This window comes from Anolis sagrei, chromosome 1, assembly GCF_037176765.1.
Source record: "Anolis sagrei isolate rAnoSag1 chromosome 1, rAnoSag1.mat, whole genome shotgun sequence".
NCBI classification, from domain to species: domain Eukaryota; kingdom Metazoa; phylum Chordata; class Lepidosauria; order Squamata; family Dactyloidae; genus Anolis; species Anolis sagrei.
Genome location: NC_090021.1, coordinates 252404251 through 252428478, shown reverse-complemented (window position 1 = coordinate 252428478; position 24228 = coordinate 252404251). Strand labels below are relative to the sequence as shown.

Genomic DNA, 24228 nt, shown 5'->3' with positions numbered 1-24228 from the left:
GATTGGCTCTGCATCTCGTGGTGCCAGAGCACAGTCTATTCAGTGCCTTCCAAGTCGCCCAGTCTTCTGTGTGCCCAGGGGGGAGTCTCTCATTTGGTACCAGCCATTGATTGAGGTTCTGGGTTTGAGCCTGCCACTTTTGGACTCTCGCTTGCTGGGGTGTTCCAGCTAGTGTCTCTGTAGATCTTAGAAAACTATTTCTTGATTTAAGTCGTTGTCATGCTGGCTGATACCCAAACAAGGGATGATGTCTGGAGATGTCACTGCCTTGGTCCTTTCACTATTGGCTGCTACTTCCCGGCGGATGTCAGGTGGTGCAATACCGGCTAGACAGTGTAGTTTTTCCAGTGGTGTAGGGCGCAGACACCCCGTGATAATGTGGTATGTCTCATTAAGAGCCACATCCACTCTTTTAGCATGGTGAGATGTGTTCCACACTGGGCATGCATACTCAGCAGCAGAGTAGCATAGCGCAAGGACAGATGTCTTCACTGTGTCTGGTTGTGATCCCCAGTTTGTGCCAGTCAGCTTTCGTTTGATATTGTTTCTAGCACCCACCTTTTGCTTGATTTTCAGGCAGTGCTTCTTGTAGGTCAGAGCATGGTCCAGAGTGACTCCCAGGTATTTGGGTGCGCTGCAATGCTCCAGTGGGATTCCTTCCCAGGTAATCCTCAGCGCTCGGGATGCTTGTCTGTTCTTCAGGTGAAAAGCACATGTCTGTGTTTTAGATGGATTAGGGATCAGCTGGTTTTCCCTGTAATAGGCGGTAAAGGCACCTAGAGCTTTGGAGAGCTTCTGCTCTACCATCTCAAAGCTCCCTGCTTGAGCGGTAATGGCATGACCATCAGCATAGATGAAACTCTCTTTCCCATCTGGCAGTGGCTGGTCATTTGTGTAAATGTTGAACATGGATGGAGCAAGCACACTCCCCTGAGGCAGGCCGTTCTTCTGCTTCTGCCATCTGCTTCTCTGGCCCTGGAACTCAACAAAGAAGCTCCTGTTTTGCTTTGCCACCACTCTATCCTGCAACGTTTGCCAACTATTTGGTGACGGTTTGAACTGTTTTGGATTAATTCTGAAAGGAAATTGGAGTTTGTGTACCTATTTCCTTGATTTTGACAGTCCCTAGGGGGATCTTGATCCCATCTTGGGAATCTGTCGTCGTTACTTCACTCCAGATGGCAATGAGAATCTTTCACTGATTTCTACCCATGTTGTTTCTAGATACTGCGATCTTATTGGTCTTCTAGCAAGTGGGCTTGTGCTGGATGTAATCCAGTGGCTAGTTGATCACACAGTGCTTAGATTCATTCCCCATGCCATGTCAAGGCTCTGAATAAATGTCAGTGCAGTTTTAAAACCACAACATTATCCCCCTGTGTGTGTGTTAGTGTGGGGTCCTTTCATCCAAAACCTTTCTATTATTGCTAGCCCTAAAACACATCGTACCTAATGTACCTATAATATTATTCCTTATTAACATTTAACAAATAATCTGGATCAAGTGAATATTTACATGCTGATGAGAGTGCCAGACAGTAGCATGAAAGGGGTTGAGATGCGGATCAAAACAATGTCACATTGGAACAAGAAGCTCACAAAAAGAACACTTCTGAAAATGCTAATAACAAAATATGTTTAGGGATCAGCAGCAGCAACAACCTCTATGCTGTTTTTTTTACAAATCCCATTGTTTGTTCCTAAAATCTTTTTCAACACAACGTTAATTAACAATAATTTTATATTTTAAGTTATATCAGTATTGTTAATAGCAACAAATTAACACCCCAAATTCTAACAATTAGTGTTATCCAGTTTGACTGAGTGAGTAGTCAAATTCCGATCTCAATATAGCTAATTTCATTGTAACAACATTATATATATATTCTACATATATATTTGTCCACAGAACAGGGATTCATGGAAGCCTACAAAACGTTAAACCAATACAAATTAAGAATATACACATAGGAAAAAAGCATTTATAAACAGAAAATTCTCAAAATGCAACTTTGAAAAAAGAAAAGGTGTGCTTGTTGGCCATGAAACAAAATGAAAGCCAATCTAATCTTTGTAAAATGGGGCTCCAGCGCCTGGCAGCAGCCATTGAGAATGTCCTATAGTTTGTTCCCACCAGATGTGTACTGCAGCTTCTGGCTCTGAGAGAAGTATTTCTCTTAAAGACCTCAAAAGTTAGCGCGAGCCTGTTGAGGAAAATACAATCATTAAAATAGCCTGGACCCAGTAGACATTTTCCCCAGTTGATTGGTTACTATTTCTAATATGCTGGGATCACTCAGGTAGCAAAGTCACATGAGAAATGTATGAATTGGCAATGAGTGTGTGTACCTAGATGCAGCAGCAAAAACCCAAAAAAACTATTGAAGGTGGTGGTATTAGGTTTTTGGTCCCTCCATGATGATTTTCAGAGTGAAGTTAGTTCAGTTAAAGAATACTAAAATGAAAAGAAAACTAAAAGGAGAGATCAGTGAGCCTTCAGTTCATTGAAAATATTAATCCACGATTCCTTGATTATTATTAGGTATATTTGCTATAATTAATTAAATATAACTAGTCAGGTGTGGTCTGTATGTCCTGGGCAGTATTAGATTATTTCTGTTTGTTGAAATTCTATGTACCCTACATGCTTTTTGTGATCGGTTTAAATTTAGATCAACATTCAACTCTGTTTATATTTAATTTAACCTATACGTTAATGTATCAAAGCCTGCTTGTTGACTTTGCAGAATGGATTGATAATAATCAGTCTTTCATATATCGTATTTTCTAGATCTATTTTTTCCTGTGGCCTTTCGCATGCAGTCAGATGGTTAAATTAGGCTTGAACACTTAGCTTGGAATGGTGGAATGGTACTCTTTGTCCTGTTCCTCCCTTGTTCTAAATTAAAACCCTTGTCGTAAATATATAACTGTTTCACAAAAAACTAGTTATGCCCAATCATTCTGGAGTCAGTGCTCCCTCTACTGAAATATAAGTGCAACCCATATAACCTAACTTCTTCCATTGATCATTGTTGTTGTGTGCCTTCAAGTTATTTCTGACCTATCACGAGATTTTCTTGGCACGATTTGCTATTGCTTCCTCTAAGGCTGAAAGGGTGTGACTCGGGTCACCCAGTAGATTTCCATGATTGAACACAGATTTGAACTCTGCTCTCCAGAGTCTTAGTCCAACTCCCAAATCACTACACTGGGAACACAGTTTTCATGACAGCGCAACATTCCAGAGAATTCAATAATCAGTTCTTTCTTTTTAATGATAAATTCACGTGTAAGCAGTCTATTATAAATTTATCCTTACATAGTATTTTTCCTAATTTTGCAAATGTTTTGAGTGAATGAATAAAATTTTAAAAACATAAAAGTAAATATAACTTCTTGAGCACAACTATGAGTTTTATAACAAATTGTTTCCATATGTATACTAAATATAGAATAGTCAACAGTTACGAAATAAATTTATCATTTTTTGTTTAGAGAGACATTGTGCAACAATGATCTGTCATCCACTCATCCACCCTCCCTTCCCCCATTTTTGGCAAGAAAATTAGGGAGGTCTCCTTTACACCACCCAGGACACATTGTTTCTGAACAGTGAAGTTTCTGAGTGCCAGCCTACATTTGGGAGCAATCGTCCAAAATGTTCCTAAGACATGTGAATTAACCATAATTTATAATAAGGTTTATTTTGAAATATCTGTTTATGTTAAATTGACTAGAGACAGGCTGATTATTGTTGCGAAATCTTGAAGGTGATGTGTTACATTTCTAAGAGCTAGACTCAAGCAATTAAAGCAAACTAAACTGTTTTTAAAATATTTCCATTAATACTAAGCTTTTTTGGGGAAATCTGAATTTCAGGAATATTCTCTGTCAGATACATTTGCACATCTGTAAAAGTTCCTGTCTGGGCCATGAGATAACTGGTGAGAGTAGTGTAACTTACATGACAATCCCTCAGACTGTTTTGCCTCTACTGAAAGATTAGTACAATTATTAAAACTGAGCTACAACTATAATTTTTAACTTATCTGTTTGTTGTTTCTATTTCAATTAACAGCCAGAATTTAATCGGTGTAAGGCAAGCATGGACAAACTTCAGCCCTTCAGGTGTTTTGGATTTCGACTCCCACAATTCCTAACAGCTGGTAGGCTGTTAGGAATTGTGGGAGTTGAAGTCCAAAATACTTGGAGGACCAAGTTTGCCCATGCCTGGCGTAAGCCTAAGGTCTTTGATAAGTGTGGTGTGTTTTGTGCCTTTTCTCAGTTTACAATTTGAATAAAGGATTCAGGCAAAGGTCTACTAGGATAAAAATTTATTTTTATCTGAAATTTAAAAACCTTGTTTTCACCTGGTATACATATTCATCTAGTATACAATTATAACTATTTCAAGAAAGTAATTTAAAAGCTGGCATAATTTTACTGCCCTTGTTGCATTGGTCAAGTTATGGGGCCTCATACGATGGAAACGTCTCAAGATGGAATTAATGACACTCTGTTGGAAGAGAAAGCATCTACTATCACACATTAGGAAGTCATAGCATTCTCAAACTCTCCTCTTTAGATGTCTGAATGTGCACCTTTTCATTGATATTGGCTATCTTGCTGTGGTAAGCTGGAACAAATACAGTTGCTGCCTAAAGTGTTTAAGATTCTTGGAGAGTTGCTCAATTTTAGTTCAAAATGCTCTTTTACAGAGATTTACCTTTTTGTAAAATTAATACCATTAGTACTTATAAAAGATTATAGTAACTGCAATAAATGTAAACCCTTCAGTTTACAACAAAGCAGATTGATATAATTCTTTTTCTTAGACTCTTATCTTGAGCTGTGAAGTAATAGTTTTGGGAGCATGTCTACTGTCATGTGTGGTGAAGATATGACTCCTCTCCATTCTGCCTTATTATTTCAGGCAGCCGAAGAGGAACGATCTATTCTGATATATTGTGGTTCAAACCTTTCACGAAACATTAATAAAACACAGTTGTGCAACCTTTCCCCTCTAAGAGCCAAGGCTATAATCTCAAACTTTCTTCTGTAATATAATGATGTTAAACATTACTGGGTGCATGCTAATTCAGTTTGAACAATGAGAGGGGAAGGGAGTGTTTTGCAATTGAAGAAAAGGAATCTGTGAAAGGACAGAAGGAGGAAGTGAGAGAGAAAGGAGGAGCCATATTGAAAACAATAAACTGCATTAGAGATTCAGATTGTCATTTTAAAAATATCTACCAATTTAGCCTTCCTTTTCTGCCTTCATCCATTCTACCCCAATTAAAGAGACAGCAACTGTGCCAATAGAAAAAGGGCCAGGATGTGTGTGTGAAGGGTAGCCAACAGAGAGGTATTTTACCAGTTTCTTCCAGATGGCAGCACAGGATATATATTTGGACAAGTGGAATTGGCATCCACAGAAAGAGAGAAAGCTAGAGAAGGATTTTTTTGGTCTGCACTTGAAATATAGAGCAATTCTATTTAAGGTAGAGAGACACATGACATCTGGCAGCTTCATTGTCTCTGAAATTGCACCTTCACAGTTGAATGGAGGAGTCAGAAAGTCAACTCAGAACTGTGATGACCATATAAGGGAAGATGGTTCATTGTATTACTAATTGGGACAATAATGTGTCACTGATCAATAAAGCAACAAATTACTTTCTAGATTGCAATAACAAGTAATGAGTGATCTGTTGGGTGATCAGGGTAATAAGTAATGTGATTAGTTCCTTTTAAAAAGTAACATTTCAAACTCTGTTCTGGTATGATGCTGATATGGATGGCATTTGGGCTGTTGTTCCTCATTTAGTAGATTAGAATAAATGCATGACCATAGATATAATACCCCTAAAGAAGAGGAGGAAAACAGAAGAGGAAGAAAAAGTAGCTGTTTAATGTAAAACATGATTCAAGTCTTGACCTGTAGGCATTGTGATATGATAGACGTGCAAATTAGAGCTATGATCTCCCCCCAAAAATGATGTTAAATGTACCACTGCATACTAAGAGTAGGATAATTTCAGGTGGTCTTTTTTCTCCTCTCACATGCCAAATCACTATTTCCCCACCACAGGATGATTTGATTAGATGATTAGATAATTGTTTGATTTGTACAGTAGTCTATAAGGGGGGTGCCAGTTTGGCAGTAGTCTGCAAGGGGGTGGCAATCAAGTTAGGAAGAAGGTAGTGCATAATTTTTTTGGTGGGTGTGTGTGTGTGCTGAGCAGTGTGGATTGTTACAAGTAGGACCTATTATTAGTCTTGGCCCACCTGGATTACAATTTCAAAACTGCACAGAAAGAAAACTGTTTATTTGCTAAAGTGCAGGTAATATTGCAAGAAAAGCTTCTGCTAGTTATTCTCTTTAGTTGAAGACCCAGAGTTTAAAGACCCACAATTTAGGATTATTAATAGTTGAAATGTTTCATCCCCATACAGACAATCCATGGATATTGAGGGCTCACTATATATTGAAGAGAATTCACATACATTTTTGTGGCACACAGTCATTCATTGTACTGTGATGCCATGTCACCTATCTGCTTTTTGCACCCTCAGAAATTTGAGGAAGTCATGACACAGCTCCTTTATGTCTCAAGGGAAGAGTAGTGAACATTTCTTACAGGATGTTGACCCATCCATGACCTGTCTTGTGTAGGAATTAAGAAATGATTATTCTATTTCCCTGGAATTTGAAGGATTAATTATTCTGGAAACCAATTGCAAAGTGTGCAAAGAAATGGCATGTGAGACAGGCAAATACAAATACTGAAGGAAATAAACTGGTAATTAACATACTGCTTTGTCTGCTAGGAGTTCTCTCTCTATATTATTATTTATTTATTTATTTATTTCATTTGTATCCCGCCACCATCTCCTCTAAGGGACTTGGAACGTCTTATACACAATAACAGTGAAGTAGATTTTTTTCCCTATAGTGAGATAGACATAAAAATTTGGGCATCTAGACTCAAGGCTTAATTTAGGAGTAATGCAAACTGTGAACCTGAATATTTAATGCAACTCCATCCATGATAAGATAAGACTTTATATCTGATCTGCCATGTCTCCCTTGTTCATCTTTAAACTTCAGTTTGTGTGCTCTTACCTTTTTATCTATGCCATTGATTGTTTTAGAATTTAGTCATCTTTTTTATTTACATAGAACCGTCAGATAAAGATAAACATTTTCACCATATTTTAACATAGTTTATTCGTGTAGCTGTGGCCATTACAAGGCAAAACAAAAAAACAAGATAAAATACACAGTGCTGTTAAAATAATCAACAATAAACATTATATCAAAAGAATTACTCATTGAATTGATTCAGTTAGCCTCCACCACAAACCTTTATCCCTAGAACTTTTTTCTGAGAGTCAAATGTGTCATTCTACTGTTAGATGGATTGGGAATTGGTTAACCAGCCAAACCCAAAGGGGGGTTACTAATGGCTCCTCTTCATCCTAGACAAAAGTGATCAGTGGGGTGCCCCAGAGTTCTGTCCTGGACCCAGTGCTATTCAAAAATTTTATCAGTGACTTGGACAACGAAATAGAGACATACTTATCAAATTGTGGTTGATAGCTAATACCCCAGAGGACAGGCTCAGAATCCAAAATGACTTTAACAAATGAATTTCAGCAGGGCAAAATAAAGATACAACACTTAGACAGAAAAAAAATAAATTTACAAATACAGGATGGTGACACCTCACTTGAAAACAATGCATATGTAATGGACTGGGGACACCTGATTTTTAAACAGCATATATGAAGGGGAATTAGGATTCTTAATAGACGACAAGCTGAACATAAGTCAAGCATTGTGATGTGACAGCTAGAAAAACCATGCAATTCTGGCTGCAACAATAGATTGGGGGAAATCATAATCCAACTCTATTCTGCTTTGCTCTGATCACACTTGGAACACTGTGTCGAGTTCTGGGCACCACAATTCAAAAAGAATATTAACAAGGTGAAATGTATCTAGAGAAGGGTGGCATGATTGCCATGTTTATTTAAAAGGATGTCATATAGAAGATGCAACAGTCTCGTTTTCTGCTTCTCTAGAGTCTGGGATATAAACTGCAGGCTATAAACCACAGGAAAAGAAATTCCACCTAAATATTAGGGAATACTTTCTGATGGTAAGAGCTGTTCGACAGTGAGATATGTTGCCTCTGAGTGTGGTGATGTCTCCTTTTTAAAAAATATTTCTAAACAGAGACTTAATAGCTATCTGTCAAGTGTGGTTTGATTGTATATTTCTGCATGGTAGGAGGTTGGACTCGATGTCCCTTGGGATCATTTTGAAATACTTATTTTTAGTTTAACCCCCTCCCCTTCAACAACATATGCAAAGTTTCAGTAGGAAAGAGGTTATAATGCAAAGACATTTTAAATGTGTTTATTGAATGAATCTGCAGATCAGATTTTAAGTATGGATCTGTTTATCATACACAAGTAAGAAGCAGACAAATGCCATTTCTTTCAAAGTTCATTTACTACTTTTTATCACTGTTTTTCATACTCCAGAGCTCATATTTTAAAAATAATATGAATGATTCATAGAAATGGTTAGTGGAACAATACCGGCAATTTTCTAAGAAATAGATTCCAAGGAAAACAGGCCCAAAGGTTATGCAGAGATGGCAATGTGTTTCTGTCAAGAAGCTGGTATTTCTAATTATTATCTTACGTCTATTTTCAGCAGTGTAGTGAAAGACAAACCTTAAACACCAAACCCGCATTCAGAGTTAAGGAACATCTAAAACAGAAGATACCCAAGCTGATCGGACAATTCAGGGAAGTTTACACAGCTGCTTCCTCTGCTATACCATTTTTAAGTCTAGAGAGAGTAAAGATTTGCTATATTCCAGGAGGCTAGAAGTATAATAGCATTATCTATAGATAATGGTGTATGTATTAACTTAATATATTTCTCCAGTGATCCGGTAATAATCATAATAATTATTATTATTATTATTTATTTATTTATATACCGCTCCATCTCCCCGAGGGGACTCAGAGCGGTTCTCAGGTAACATCACAAAACATACAAAGTAAAAACAACATAACCATAAACTTAACAAAACAAAATATAAGCATAAAAATTGTTGCCATAACACACATATATTAAAATTAATCCTGCTTGTTGAAGGCAATTAAAAAATTTAAAAGGCCAGGACAAGGTTTGTGCAAGCCCAAAAATTCTAGGAGGCCCGGAAATTAAGTGCAATGCTATGGCAGGCAACAATAATATTAGGTACGGGTCTGTGGTTGTTCATTCCTGGGCCAATTAGAGGAAATGATCTGGGTAATTGGTAGGAAGAATAAGGCCGTATTCGACAATGTGTAGGGCTGAGTTAGAACTGGTCATTTTCAAAGGCTTGTTGAAATCACCAGGTCTTCAAGCTCTTACGAAAGGAGGGGAGGGATGGGGCCTGTCTTATTTCCCTTGGAAGGGCGTTCCAGAGGGGGGGGGGGGCACCACTGAGAAGGGCCTCTCCCTCTTTCCCACTAACCGCACTTGAAACAGTAGTGGGACCGAGAGGAGGGCCTCCCTGGAAGATCTTAGTGCTCATGCCGGTTCATAGAAGGAGATGCGATCGTGGAGATAGGCGGGGCTCGAACCATTTAGGGCTTTATAGGTCATGACCTGCACCTTGAATTTGGCTCGGCAACTTATCGGTAGCCAATGAAGCTTTTTTAATACGGGTGTTGTATGCTCCTTATAGTTTGCTCCAGTAAGGAACCTGGCTGCCGCCTGTTGTACCAGTTCAAACGTCCGGGCCATCTTCAAGGGCAGCCCCAAATAGAGCGCATTGCAATAGTCCGGTTTGGATGTAACCAAGTGCGTTGCAGTAATCTAATTGGGATGTAACAAGAGCGTGGACCACCCTGGCCAAGTCAGACTTCATGAGGTATGGTCACAGCTGGCGCACAAGTTTAAGTTGTGCAAAGGCCCTCCCGGCCACCGCTGACACCTGAGCATCAAGCGACAGCGTTGAGTCCAGGAGGACCCCCAAGCTACAGACCTGCACCTTCAAGGGGAGTGTAACCCCGTCGAGCACAGGTTGCCGCCCAATATCCCGGTCGGCCCGACGACTGACCAGGAAGACCTCTGTCTTGTCTGGATTAAGCTTCAACCTGTTCGCCCTCATCCAGTCCATCACAGCTGTCAGACACTGGTTCAAGGTTTGGGAGGCTTCCTTGGAATTCGGTAGAAATGAGTAGTAGAGTTGGGTGTCATCTGCATACAGATGGCACCCAACTCCAAAACAAGTTATCACAAATTAACTTACGGTGGTCATCTGCAGGTGTTTTTTTGGATAATGTGTTTTATCTGGAATAGTTGCAATGCGGCTTTAGGCTTGACAGTTTTGGTCAACTTTGTGAATGATCTAATATGGATGTGAGATAATGTGTTTCTATTATGGTAATTCTGCTGTAGCTTTTATGCCATATTCACCACTGTATCATTTTGTTTTGGCTGGTTGAATGGGATTTGCATTTTTTTTTCTGCCTAGGTGTAGTACCTTACATTTCTCCCTTTTAAAAAATAAATGTGTTCATTTTGGCCCGGTTCTCTAATCTGTTAAGATCATTTTAAATTTTGATCCTGTCCTCTGATGTATTAGCAACCCCTCTAATTTTGTGTCATCAGCAAATTTAGTAAACACAACCAGTGTCATTGATAAAGATATTGAATATCACTTTACCCAGGACAGACCCATTAGTTATTTCTCTCCAGAATGAAAAGAAGTAATTGTTGAACATTTTTTGGGTTCAGCTGGTCAACCAATTACAAACACACTGTCTACTCCACATTTTACTAGCTTGTTTGTAAGAATATCATAGAGAACCTTGTCAAAGGGCTTACAAAAATATATACTACATCTGTAACACTCCCTTCATCTAGCAATCTTGTAACTCAAGCTTAGTATGCCATGGCTTGTTTTTATAAATTCATACTAATTTTTAGTGATCACTGCATTCATTTCTAAGTGCTTACAGATAATCTGTTTAATGATCCTCCTACTGGGAGGTAATTGTTTGGATCCTCATTTTTCCAGTTCCCCTCCTACAATCTGCTCAAACTTCTCCAGTTCTCTGGGAATTCTCAGCAATTATCACTAGTGGTTCTGAGATGACTTCTGGCAGTTTTAAAAATACTCTTGAGTATAGTTCATCTGGTCCTGAAGATTTCAGTTAATTTATAATAGCCAGATATTTATGCACTACCTTTTAACATTTCACTCTCTTCTCCATGCAGTGGCCCTACCATTTCCTTGTTCTTCCTTTTGCCATAACAAAAAAGCCCTCCCTAGTAAGCCTGAGCTCATTCTGTGCTTCAGCTTTGAATTAGGAAACTCAGACACACATTGTTCTATAACTACACTTATGAGTAGGTTTTAGAAAATCTTAAAATTGAGCTGAATATCATTTCAGTGTTATGATTAATCCAGAGATTTACTGAATTTGTGCTACTGAACATAATTAAGAAATCATCATTTTCATTTCTTTCTACTTGTTAAAATTATCATCTGCATACCACACAAATGTATCAGTTCGCTTTTAACTATGTTTCAAGGTACTGCATGTGCTTTTAAGCTGTCTCATTCTTAACCTATTAACCCCTCTCATTAGGACATTGCTTTCTAGAACTTGTACAATTTCTGTACCAGGATGTGTCAGTCTCCAGAATCATTCAGAAAAGCTTTCTTGTAATTCTTGACCCACATTTGTGGATTCGTTTCTCTTAAATTCCCAGTTATTTCTCGTGTTAAACATTTAATTATACCCCCACCCCCTCTGCCATTCTGACATCTGTGTGTTACATCATATTGGCTGGAGAGTTTATTGATCAGAGTATATTCCTTAACATTGTGTCTGTAACTGATCATAAGATGTTTTAATAAAATTATCAATATTTCAGTATTGTAGCAGTGTGAACAATGGATTTAAAAAAAGAACAACAGGAAACAGGCTGATTGATTACATTTTAAAAAAATAGGAAGTCAGATATTTCGGTGCAAATCGCATATCTTCACTGGAAACAGTGAAGGTCAGTCAGGAAACTTCTGTTCAAAATGTTTTAATATACGGATCTTGTACAACAGGATGTATGCTTGACTGTGGAAGCCCAATAGTCAACATTAGAAAGATTGTTGATTTGTTATTTTGTTGTCTCATCTGTTTGTGTATCAGCTAGTCAGTCTGTGTCATGGATGTGCCTGGAAGGTCAAGGTTATCAACAAATAGAGTTCAGACTTCCCTACTTCCGATGAGGAAGCAAGGTTGGTCTGTCTCCACTGTCTTTGTTGTAATAATCAATTATACTTCAGAACCTGAAGTGGACATCTTGCTTGCTTGTTTAAAAAAATGATTTAAGAAAAGAAAGGAATTTAACAGTTATTACATTTGTCTCTCTAACTATTGGCTTAAAATATGGGCTACTGTGAAAAGGTTTATGGCACAATTCTACAACTATATTTAGAAGTAGGGTCACATTAAATGATGCTGTTGTGTATAACATGCGTGTAATCCTTCAAACTGCCTATTGACTTCTGGTGACCCCATAAATTCTTTAGAGTTTTTACAAGCAAGCAATACTCAGATATGGTTTGCCAGTTCTCCCCTCTAAAATACCACTTACAACATCTTGTATTTATTGGTGGTCTACCATCCAAATACAAGTTGTGTATCCCTTACCTGAAATTATTGATACCAGAAGGATTCCATATTTCACATTTTCAAATACTTGCAACTACATCATGAAATATCTTGGAGATTGGATTCAAATCCAAACAGGAAATTAATGTGTGTTTAATATAGAATTTGTGTGTGAAGCTTCATAGCTTTAGTATGTTCAGGAATTAAAGTTTTGTCTCTTTTGTTGCAAGTCTATACTTTTTTGTACAATTGTATTAGCCAATCGTGCAGCCATACAATTCACACAAGATAATGTGATTGAACCTAGGGTAAGCCATTTGATCCAGCTTAAACTCAAGTTTAAAAAACCACTGGGAAAGGCCCGAATACTGTAACAAGAACATAATTTCTACCTCTGTCTTCTCCTCTGAAGTAGAAGAGATTATTCCCTTTACTTCTACTAATGTAATCAATTATTTTAGCATGGTAGTGATTAAAAGCAGCATGTTAAAACAGAGCACAATTTATGCTCTTTCTTCTTAAGCTCCATGCTGGCGATGTTCTTAATTTTTAGTAATTGATAAGAAAAATGGTCGACAGCTCTGTACAACCATTGTTAGGACCATTGTTGCAAAGCCTTCCCTGAATCTCACTGTACTCAATAATTACTACCACACCATTAATGTTCTGTTCTTAGGGAATAGTGTGGGAACATCTGGAATGTGTAGTGGCCTCTTAATAGTAGGCATTTCCGAAGAAGACAATTCATATCAATCTGACTTCAGGATTGTAATGGGATGCATATACCTTTAGTCACATTGTTCAGTGTGCTACATAGGAAACTAGTTAAGGAAAATGTGTCCCTGCTGGTTCTGCTGGACCCCTGAATTGTTTTCAATACTATCAACCAGTTTATTCTTCTGGATAACCTCACTGGGATGATAATTGATGGCACTGTTGTATGTTGTCTATGGTTCTTCTAGGAAGGATAGGTTCAGAAGATAGTTTTGTGGGATTCTTACTCAATGGCTTAATTGTTGGCCTTTAGGAATCTTTTATATCATCCGTGGTATTTAATATATCTGTCATTGCTCTGTGAGGGGTTGGAGCTGATAACAAATTTACTTTTTCTTTCTAACCAAATCCGTGTTGAAGTGTCACTAATGATCAGCATGTGTATGAGCAATTTGAAGCTTAATCCAGACAAGGCTGAGGTTTTCCTAGGCATTCAAACAAAAACAATAAAAAAACAAGTCAGAGGAAATGGGCACAGCCTATACTTGTATAGTGCTGGTTCTGGATTCAACCCTCAATCTGGAATCTTTGTTTTCTACTGCCTGATACGGCCAGGGTAACATAATTTTGTTACATTCCATATGGATCAATGCATTACTTATTGTGTGTGGCTTCCTTTGAAAATCAGAAAGTTGTTAGAGACAAAGCTTTTTTTTTTTTTTTACTTTTTATTGAAATACAGAACTGTGTTCTAACAGCTGAGAAGATATGAATCACCATGTGGTAGTGAATATTGATATTTCCTTTGATATTCATGTGAAGCAAGATAATTGGGCACATGTGTCTGAAAGTGGGACAAACCACAGTTTTTTAAAAAATCTGATTGAGTCTAGAATATTTTTAGTAGCAGTCTGGAATATATTTGTGCTTGTTGTATTGTCACATACAAATATATTATACACAACCAATCAATACATTTATATTGTTTTTGATTAACATTATCCTGGCATTTTCCTTTTAAATTTGTATGGTATTCGTTTTAGAAATGGTTTGCCTACACATATTTTATTGCCCTTGAACTCTGTAAAATATATTGTTTTTAAAATAGTACATTCAGGCTTTTTAAAAAATTGTAAAGGGGTCTAGGGATGAAGGCGGAATTGATGAACTCTAGATATTGTACAGCTGAAATCATGTATTCCATTTGTTTTATTTATAGAGGAAGAACTTGTTTCCAAAAACAAATTGGTATACGTAGGAAAATGCTTACTCATCCAAGCTGCAAGAAAGCTACTTCTAGTATACTTTGATATGTCTTTCCAGGGAGCTGGCTGCACTGAAACAAGTAAACAGGTGACTAGGGCAAAGTTGGCAGAAAATGTGGAGTGTGGTTGATTGAACACAGGATAGATGCTAGAGTATTTCTGAGAGCCAACTCTATGGCAACGTGGATAGGAAAAATATTTCTTTTTTGGCACCATTGTAGTGGCAAAGAGCTGGTCGGTCAAGGGTCTTTTAGGTGTTGACCTGCAAAAGGAGAATTGACAGCCCACTGAGGACAACTTGCCCAGGACTTTGCAGTTGAAATAATTCAGATTTGCTTCAGTTGGACGCTATAACTAATACACATCCAGTGCATATAATTTGAAGGCTGCTTGTCCAGTGCTAATGCATAGCTTTTTCTTTGTATAGCCCGTGAATAGGGTACAGGATTGTTGAGAGGTGAGGCTTTTTGGGGCATATTTTTTAAAAAACCAGGGAGGAAGCAGGCTGAGTGAATAGAGGAAGTGGTTCCAACATGCATAAAGTAGTAATTCATAAAATCATTGTTTAAAAAGTGCTATCATTTCATATTTCTTGCTGGTTTACATATACCAAATTTCATATCATTTTTGAAGTTGTATAGAAAAATTAATAATTAAATTTTAATAATGTTTTGTTGGAAGGTTTTTACAACCCAAAAAACCTGCAACAACCCTTTAATAATGTTTCCTCTTATGTCTTGGTTATATTCTCTATTCCTAGGAAGACCCGCACTGAACATGTACTTCATCTCACCCATTATTTTCTTTCACACACCCCGCCCCCAAATCCATTTGTTTGAGCAGCTCTTTGACTTAGCAATTAAATCCTCATTGCCAGCTATAGTGTTAAGCATATGATGTCATTTGAATTTTTTTGTCTCATCCATGGTCTTTGCTTACCTGCTCCTATTCCTTTAATATCTGTCAAGAAATCTTGAGAGCAAGGACCAGATTATGGTGCTTCTCTAATTTTATATGTATCAATATGTAACATATTATGATGGTGTGGCATAATATATTTGGTACTGTTTCATTATCCAGGCAGAGGCCAAAAGGTGGCCTAGAAAGAGAAGGATAATCCATTTCTCCCAGTTTTCCTGTTACTCCCTCCACCCATGTTGCTGTAATGGAAACAACCCTCGTTTATGAAATGGGAAGTGAGGTGGAGTGGAGAATAGCCAGCGAAAATGGGGGAAATTAATTTCCTCCTTCAAACCCTCCCTCCCCCATAAAATGGACTTTCCTTCTCTGTCTGGGCCTCCTTTAGGAGTTTGCTCTGATAATGGAATAATGCCATATTTTTTCGATATATTAAAAGACTTTCATGTGCATGCGTACTCGTACACATCTATATAACTAAATCTGTACAGCATATGTTTTGACACGATGTCACCTGAAGTTGAATGTGTCTTATTCTTCATGTAATAGTGTTTTCAAAGAAAAACTTTTATCTTAAACATCATGAGAGTATGTCCTACATTCTAAACTTGGCAAAATAATAAAACTGTTAATGTATAAAGTTCCTCACAATTGAAGAAAATTTCAGCTACAGCTAATAATAGTGGAATGGAATAAAGCATAATGAATTCGGGTGTCAAGGTGGTGCTACTAATTCCTCATTCAGATATCATTGGTTGAACAAATGATATATAATAATTTGGTGTTATGCATTAAATGGAACATATCAGCATCTTAATATGTATGTGGAATCTTAAAAGATCACTGAGGCTATAACCTCTAAGGAATAAGTCACAAATTCTATTCAAGTCAGCGTGTTTTTACATGAATACATTACAAATTACAAAATGAAAAGCAGGAAGGCATTTGCAGAGGAGGCATTTCTCAAACACTTGCTATATCTGCTGATTTTCAGCTAAAAATTGACTGAAAATCTCAAATATAAGTCCCTTCCATGTTTGATTTCTGGTTTTTATCAGCATTTTGAGATATGAGGGTAGGTTTTCTATCTAGACTGGTACGCCAGAAGTGGCAGTTGTGCTGTGGGTGATATTTTGTTCCATTTATTTCAAAGGTTCAAGCAGCTGAATGCACTCTCCCCATTCCCTGTGTAAAACATACACAGCATCAAAGACAGAAAAAATAAAACAAATTTGAGTAGATGATACACTCTCAAAATAGTACATACCTAGAATTTGAATGTAGAAGTTAACATTCCTAGATAGAGTTTGTCACTGCATACATAAATTATTTGTAACCATAATAAATATCCTTTTACTTTTTGTCATAGCATTTGATTCAGTAACACAATTAATGAATGAATTTGTTGATTTTTCTTTCAGCCAACTAATCTCCTGTAGTCCCTTACATAACCTGTGTTGGCTTCTTTTCAGATTCACTGAGTTTGAAATTTACAGCTGGAGTTTGGGTAGACATTTTGGATTCTGTTCCCAACATCAGCAGGTTGTTGCATTCAAAGACCCATTATATAAAGTTTAATTCATTAAGCTTGGTTGATAAGTTAACCACTTGTACAGCTTTTGGTTTAATAAATAGTTGTACAAAATGCCATTTAAGGTCATGATTCAACTTTCTTCGGAAAATAAGATCAAACATCCTGGAAGAGATCTAGCAAAATATTTCAGTCATAGGAAAATAAGCGCATAGTAGAGGACCATACTTGAAAGATAGACAGGAAATAAAATTGACGCTGGAAAATAAAAATGTACAGGATTTGCCATATTTTATTTTTACTATAGATTTTTCTGCAGCAATTCTAGGAATGTTAATTACTTCACATTAACTTTCATTTTTTTCTGTTTTGGCAGTATCTTTGGAGCTTTAGAATTTTATATGTGTGTGTATTTATTTTTTTTGAAGGAATTCAAAATGTACTGAGTTTGTTCTGTGCAGTCCTCACAGAAAACAAGGTCCTCTTCCATTCTGCAAGTTTCCAAAGGCTGAGTGATGCGTGTAGAGCACTAGAATCTTTAATGTTTCCTCTCAAATATAGGTGAGCATTATTGCATTGTTTTTATTTCAAGGAGCACCAAATTAATAATATGAACCATTGGTGTGGGGGGGGGGGAGTGTTTCATAGCATGAGGTTGTTAAAAATCAGACACATTAACCAAGTTTTTACAAAATAAAACATTATTTGTTATATACCTTTATCTCTTTTTATAATTTGAAGAACATTCAAAGAGTATATATTTCCTGGTCTGTGACTACATGTTATCTCAGGCATGGGCAAACCTTTTTGCCCTGGGGCCAACTTGTGGGCCCACTTTCAAGTGCTGGGCAGGGAGGGTGTGTAGGTGGAGCCAGAAGAGGGGGTTGTGGGCCGGAAGGGGCGGGACTGGAAAGGGTAGGGTCAGGGCAGAAGGGCGGGGCTGGGGCCTAGGAGGGACTGCGGCCAGGAGAAGGAAGGGGCGGGTCTGTCTCCAGAGAGACAAACATGAAGCTAACACTTGACAGCAGCACGTTTGTGCTAGCTCTTTGGGGCCCTAGCTCTTTGGGGCCCCAGGAAGGCGATAGCTCACCTTCCTCGGGCCCAGAGGAGGGAGAGATACATGCCGCTGTCAAGCACATTTGGCAATGGCATGTTTGTCTCCCCAGCACTTCTGGGAAAACAGTGGTACACCTTCCCCTGGGCCCAGAGGAGAGGAACACGCCACTGCCGAGTGCTCTCCAGAAAGCTCTTGGCAGAGGTGTGTCTCTGCCTTGGCCCTCCTCTCAGCCTGGGGACGTGGTGGGCCAATGCATCATACTGAAAGTAAGGCCAAAGTGGAAAACAACAACACTAACAAAGAGTTGGAAGAGATCCCTTGGGCCATCTAGTCCAACCCCCTTCTGCTTAATGCAGGAAAAGCACAACCAAACCACCCCTGGCAGATGGCCACCCAACCTCAACAATAATAATAACAGTAACAACAACAATATTAATACTAATAAAGAGTTGAAAGCTACCCCTTGGGCCATCTAGTCCAACCCCTTTCTGCCTTCATGCAGGAAAAGCACAACCGAAGCACCCCTGGCAGATGGCCACTCAGTCTCAACAACAACAATAACAACAATACTAATAAAGAGTTGGAAGAGACCTCTTGGGCCATCTAGTCCAACCCCCTTCTGCCCTCATGCAGGAAAAGCACAATCAAAGCACCTTAGTCAGATAGCCACTTAGCCTCAATAAAAACAACAACAACACTAAACAACAACAATAACACTAAAGAGAGTTGAAAGAGACCCCTAGGGCCATCTACTCCAGCCCCCTTCCGTCCTCCCCCCTCGCACCGCATGAGTCTTCCTCAGTGGCAGAGGAGGATGAAGCCACGGCGACAGGGTTTTCCATGGCCTTGTTCTCCTCCCTTGGGTCATGTGCGGCGGTGGGAAAGCTGTGCGTGGGGCTCGGAGGAGAGAAAGGTGTGCACCTTTCCCTCCCCTCCAGGCTCGGAGGAGGGAAAGGCGTTCAGGGGGAGGAGGAGGAGAGGTGAGGATCCTGGTGGGAAGGCATGGGACAAGAGCTCTTCTTTCAGCCCCATGCCTGCCTGCCGGGACCCTCACCCGATATAAGCCAAGGGGAGGTTTTTCAGCCTCAAAAAGGGCTGAAAAACTCAGCTTATAGTCGAGTATATATGGTATTTAGCCTTCAAAATAATATGCACATATGTGTATTTTTGTAGACAGGGAAAATATGTGTGTTTTAAGTATACAAAAGATAAAATGTCCAGAACTATAAATATGCTTCAGCTTCTCAGTGCAAATGGTAACAAAATGATAGGAGTGAGTCTGTGAGAAAAGACTAGAAGCAATTCAATGGAAATCTTGGTATTCTACAAGATAAACTGACTACACTTATTTTTGTTTTCACTTTCCCCCCAGTTACCCATATATTCCAATTCTCCCTGCACAGCTTCTTGAAGTTCTCAGTTCACCCACACCTTTTATTATTGGTGTACATTCAGTCTTCTGTAATGAGATTCATGAACTTGTAAGTATATTCAACTAGTTGTTATCCATGCTTAAGGTTAAAGTAAAGAGCAATTGTTAAGTATAAAATATTGGTATTTATTTATTTATTTATTTCGAGGTTTTATATACCGACCCTCTCACCTTCAAAGAGGGATTCGGACCGGTTCACAACATGTGTTAACATACAAAAAATATACAATAACAACACAATGCCACTTCATTACACGGTTAAAATATCAGCACTATATACGTTAAAACATTATCGTCACAGTTAAAAGAGCCAACTCGTCCAACACCATCACAATCCCATTCATCATCCTCCTTTCATGTGGGCAAAGAATTAAATCAGTTGTCAAATGCCGTGTTCCACAACCAGGTCTTTGTTAGTTTCCTGAACGTCATGAGGGAGGGGGCAGTTCTGATCTCTAATGGCAGGGAGTTCCAAAGTCGAGGGGCCACCATCGAGAAGGCCCTGTCCCTCGTCCCCACCAGCCGTGCTTGTGCAGGCGGAGGGACCGAGAGCAGGGCCCCTCCAGACGATCTTAGTGGTCTTGATGGTTCGTAGGGGAGAATACGTTCGGAGAGGTAAACAGGGCCGGAGTCGTTTAGGGCTTTATAGGTTAACACCAGCACTTTGAATTGTGGTATATAATAATACACATAATAATGATAAGTGAGTAAAGCAAATATCAACAGAAACCTATGTAAAGGATATAGTCAATGTATATATGTGTGTGTGTGTGTGAATAAAGGCCACAACATGGAAAATGGGAGCACTAGTAAAGATATGCAATGGAATGGAAAAGCATCTCTGGACGTAGAAGCAAATATGATTGACAAGCTATTGCAGTACTGATATTCCATAAATTTTGTACTCTTATAAATAAATGTAGAAATGTGAAGATAATACATTCTAAGCATTTACACAGTTAAAACTTGCGCACCAACTGTGCCCATACCTTGGGAAGTCTGACTTGGCCACGGTGGTCCACGCTCTTGTTACATCCCGAATAGATTACTGGGGTTGCCTTTGGAGTTTGTTCAGAAGATTCAAATGGTCCAACGGGCAGTAGCCAGGTTACTAACGGGACCATGGCTCCATTGGCTGCCAATTTGCTACCGAGCACAATTGAAAGTGCTGGCTTTAGCCTATAAAGCCCTAAACGATTCCGGCCCAGCTTACCTGTCCAAACGTATCTCCTCCTATGAACCATCGAGGAGCTTAAGATCGTCTGGGGAGGCCCTGCTCTCAATCCCGCCTGCCTCACAAGTGCGATTGGCAGAGACGAAGGACAGGGCCTTCTCAGTGGTGGCTATGGAACTCCCTTCCCAGGGATATTAGATCGGCCTTCTCCCTCCTGATTTTCTGAAAAAAAGTAAAGACCTGGCTCTTTGAGCAAGCTTTTGAGAATGCAGCGAATAGATAACACGAAACTATGAACAATGAACATGGAATGGCCAGACAATGTTACTGGATAACGTTTTTAACAGGATGACACAGATTATTATATGTTTTAACAGTTTTTATTTATTTTTATATTGTAATGTTGATTGTTTTTAATGGCACTTTTATGAATGCCTGCCATCGAATTGTGCCAATCTGTAACCCGCCTTGAGTCACTATATGGCTGAGAAAGGCGGGCTATAAATATCATAAATAAATAAATAAATAAATTTCTTTATTATTTATTACTTACATATTACTTGCAATTGAATTTCCTCAAAAAATTGTCATCTGCTACGTTTTTCAGTAATCACCAGGTGTATTCCCAAATGGCATTTTTATTGCCGTTCCAAAATGCTTGTTGTATTTGCATTCATAATGTCAAATGTTATATAAATGGTTCATTTTCCCTGTATCTTTCAGTTGGATGTAATCATAGCAGACCTGGATGGCGGTACAATAAAAATTCCTGAATGCATTCATTTGTCTCCTCTCCCAGAACCACTTCTTCATCAGACTCAGACTGCTTTGTCTCTTGTAAGTCTGATTGCTTTATCATAGATAGTTACCAATAAAGAATGTAAAGCTTTTGTCTGTTTTAATAAGAACTATTCGTATTACTGGAAATACCTTTCCATCACCAAAATCCATTTAATTTAAAAATAACATTTTATCCCTGTCATTTGTAAGAAAGAGAGGTTTTGGAGGCATTTAGAATCATATTGCTTTTATTTGTTTTCTTAGGTTTTACATCAGTAGAAGATAGTGTTAAACAAAAATAGACAAAATATTTTCCATCTGTAGCCAAGCAAATATAAATCAAAGCATAAATGTAAGCAAAATAAAACTCACCTCTGTTTTCCATGAAGTTGTAAAGGAAACTTCTGTTTGTTATATACCTTTTGTCATACAATTTTGACTGTGTTTGCCCTGCTTTCCCTTTCCAGTTTTATTAGACAGATACTTGTTTTATTGTCAAGTTAGCATCCCATGTTAGCTGGGCATTATTTTGCATCTTTGTGTCTGTTTCTTTGAAGTCAGAGTACTGTCTTTTTATTATCATAAAAGGAATCAATAAGGGGCTAAACAAAGTCCAAACATTTGCCACTTTGATTTGAAATATGTTAACTTGTAGTTCAGAAAAATAAACCTAAAATAATATTGCCAACAGAGTGATTTGAAATGTTGTTCTTGAAATTGTAGGTTTTACATCCAGATTTAGAAACAGCAGATTATGCATTTCCTCCTCCTCGAACAGCTTTGTCACAATCCAAAATGTTGGTAAGACATATTAGTTTGAACTTAATAAATAGGGAAAATGTTTTCCCTTACACTTCAGTGAATGAATCCATATTTCTGATCTCTTCTCTGTGTTCTTTCCAAATATTTTTAATGCTAAACTTTCTTTGAATGTTTTTAATGGCAAAAATGTGATTAAGTTGAAACTTCATGAGAGTGTAATGTGCCACATCATATTTACAATTTTGCAGACTCCTTAAGACAGTGAATGATCTGGACCATGCCAAACTGAGTCATGAATTTTTATGGAACATGTCCCTGAGTAGCTGAAATGCTAGATTCTGTGCTGCGTTAGCAGAGCAGAACAGAGCCGTAGTTACAGCAAGACTCAAGATCAATCATACAAATTTTTGCAGCCTTATAACTCTTTGCTAGTGTTGGCAGTACTACAGCTGAAGGAAATCACATACATCTTTCTGAAAAAAAGAAGAAACAAATTTGCATATGCTATTTTATGTATTCATGCAAATAATTACTATAATTGTAATTGAAATAATTACTATAATTGTAATTGAAGTAAAATATCTTGTTCCATTAGGTGAAAAACTGTAGCTAGGTGACCTGTGTGCCTTCTCAGTCTGCTGCCTATGTGTTTAGAAGCCACAGTACTCTTTTTTTTTCTTTTACCAGCTGCTTGAATGAGCAGCCCTTCAAATACAGAATGCCTTCAAACTGAGGCCTGTTCTTTAAAAAGTAGGACATGAAATAACTGTATAACTCCTAGGTCTGAAAGCTGATGTTGACGACACAACTGAGTTTGATTCCTTTGTACTGAAGTAATTTCAGTCACAGCTCCGACATGCCTTATATACCCCACTTTTGCAAATCTAGTAGAAAAAGGTGGAGGTGGCATAGAGATTGTATTGCTGGCCTTTCCCCCCTAAGTTTTATCAAAAAAGCAATAACAAAAAGTAACTAAAAACCCTTGCTATAAGTTCATGAAAATTGCAGGCAAATATGAAGTTTATGATGTTGCAAGACTTCATGTGAATTTTTAGCTGATACCCTGTAAGCTTGGATCCCATCCTGGGAGAATTTTTTAAAAAATTAAATGAAGTAATCATGACTGAAGTGTTATGATGGGCATGATTTCTGGCCATTGTGAGACTTTTTCCCAGGACTATAGCCACTTGGCCAAGTCTGAGAATGTTGGTAGCAACCTCCCTCTTGGCACAATATGCCCTAATCTGTGGTGGCAGCAGTGATGGGGTTTTGGATTAAACTTGAGAAATTAGAATTATTCATAAAAAATAAATCTTTAACTTTTCAATACTTACCCCAAATGAATAAGATTCACTTCTGAAAACGTTATCTTCCATGATTATTTCCACCTGTGTCTATTATTACTACTAGTAGTATTAATATTATTATAAGTATTTAAATTAATATGAAATACATTTATATTTTGCTTTTAATTCAAAATCCAGTTCTCAAGAAATTGTACGCAAAAGGAAAAATATTTCTCTGAACATTTCCATCTAACTTATCTTTTAAAATGTCACTCAGTTTGCTTATCGTTCTTAGGATAAAGAGGTGAGAGGAGTCTTCCTGAGGCTTTTTGCCCAGCTTTTTCAAGGATATAGATCTTGTCTTCAACTAATCAGGATTCATGCAGAACCTGTCATAAATTTCCACAAGGTAAAAGCAAAGCTGAAGTTATTACTTTTTATGTTTTTAAAAGAATAACATATATACAATCTGATATTGCTTAGAGCAATAATGCTACGTACATTGTCATTATGCAGGTGATAATTGGTTTAAATTTTTTAGAGGGGACTGTTGTATTTGCTTTAGCTTACATGTTTTTTCTCTGCTTCCTTTTCTTCACAATAGCATGCCACT

General features: G+C 38.0%; 1 protein-coding gene across 7 annotated transcripts in view; it reads left to right on the top strand.

The window, feature by feature from the left end:
- The window catches only part of SBF2 (SET binding factor 2), a 265755-nt gene that overhangs the window by 135408 nt on the left and 106119 nt on the right, over positions 1–24228 (top strand). For all 7 annotated transcript variants that reach the window (XM_060767041.2, XM_060767036.2, XM_060767031.2 and 4 more), the window contains exons 7-11: positions 17553–17685; positions 19554–19662; positions 21511–21624; positions 22291–22368; positions 23911–24024. In XM_060767041.2, the coding sequence (XP_060623024.2) occupies positions 17553–17685; positions 19554–19662; positions 21511–21624; positions 22291–22368; positions 23911–24024 (548 nt within the window). The remainder of the gene's footprint in view (positions 1–17552; positions 17686–19553; positions 19663–21510; positions 21625–22290; positions 22369–23910; positions 24025–24228) is intronic.